Genomic DNA, 1,220 nt, shown 5'->3' on the forward strand with positions numbered 1-1,220 from the left:
AAACCCTCATGATCAAAACTGTGTAATACTTCTGTGCACAACTACTTATAAAAAGTCCAATCAAGGCAAGCTTTAACACTGTTGCTTATAAACCTCCCATTTATTTACTGTGAGGGCCAATTTAAAATCTTATTCTATAAAATATAACATGAAAAAAATGTGGAGTCACACAATATCTTAAACATTTTAATACTTTATTTTTATTTACATGTTTCAGTGCATTATTCCCTAAATGAAAACATTCCTTTGTCTTCAATATCCCTGTAGTATGAAAGTCTAATTTGCCTAACAACTCAATTAATGTGCTTTATTAAAGATTGGAAATTTGTATTGATGTCCTGTGCATTTGATATTAAATAATGAAATCCACCAGAGGAGATCAAACAGTCATAGACACTCAGCAGCCAGAGTTTGTGCTCAGCTCCCCCTGCGGTTTCTGTCACTGTGTCACCCAGAGCACAGTAGTACACTGCCGAATCTGACTCCTCCACTGACTTTTTCTCCAAGTGAAAAGAATTTGGTTGTCTGCGGTGTGTGGCTTCAAAACCTTTGCTTCTTTCCTTAACATCGGCCCTTGCGGCTTTCAGGAGGAGCACTGGACCTTCTCCAGGATACTGAACATACCAGAAGAGAGTGGGGTAAACTGTGGCTTCATAGGAGCAGTTTATGGTCAGGGAAACCCCTTTGGACAGGGTCACTTGGCCTTCTTTCTGGGTCACTGAGTCTCCGCGGGTTTGTCCTAAGGAAAAAGAAAAGAAAATTCTCTCACCATGGTCATAAAGTTCTTAAATGAAACCAAAGTCTAAAGAGCTGCTGACAGGGGAAAGAATCTATATTTTAAGAGGCATGTTACTTACCAAGCACTAAGAGAACCACAGTCACTAAGCCTGGAGGCGAGTTCATCTCTACAGTGTTGCCTAAATAATGTTCTTGACACTTAACATGAGGAAATGTTGAAGTCACAGTGAAACACTAAGGCTTAGCCTACATTTCACCAGGGAATGTGTTTGTGTTAGGAAGTATCACCCCCTGGTGGACAGGGACTGACAAGGGATGCATGTTTCTCAGCTTCCTCCCCAAATGGCAGTATGTTCTCATCTCTGACTTGTTTATGAGGCACATATCCCTCTTCAGGTGATGCTTAAAAATCTGAACAAGGGCATCCTAAACTCTCGAGGGTTTTTTTCCTTACAACAATACCTGACACTGAAGTACTTTAA

The 1,220-nt window shown here is 40.3% G+C and overlaps 1 gene segment (V, D, J or C); it reads right to left on the minus strand.

Moving 5' to 3' along the window:
- Window positions 1-266: 266 nt before the first annotated feature.
- Window positions 267-998, minus strand: LOC114492100. The segment is given in 2 exon segments: window positions 267-739; window positions 858-998. Coding segments are annotated over 2 exon segments (492 nt in total).
- Between the last annotated feature and the right edge of the window lie 222 nt (window positions 999-1,220).

The sequence above is a fragment of the Phyllostomus discolor genome, chromosome 1, assembly GCF_004126475.2.
Source record: "Phyllostomus discolor isolate MPI-MPIP mPhyDis1 chromosome 1, mPhyDis1.pri.v3, whole genome shotgun sequence".
Classification (NCBI taxonomy): domain Eukaryota; kingdom Metazoa; phylum Chordata; class Mammalia; order Chiroptera; family Phyllostomidae; genus Phyllostomus; species Phyllostomus discolor.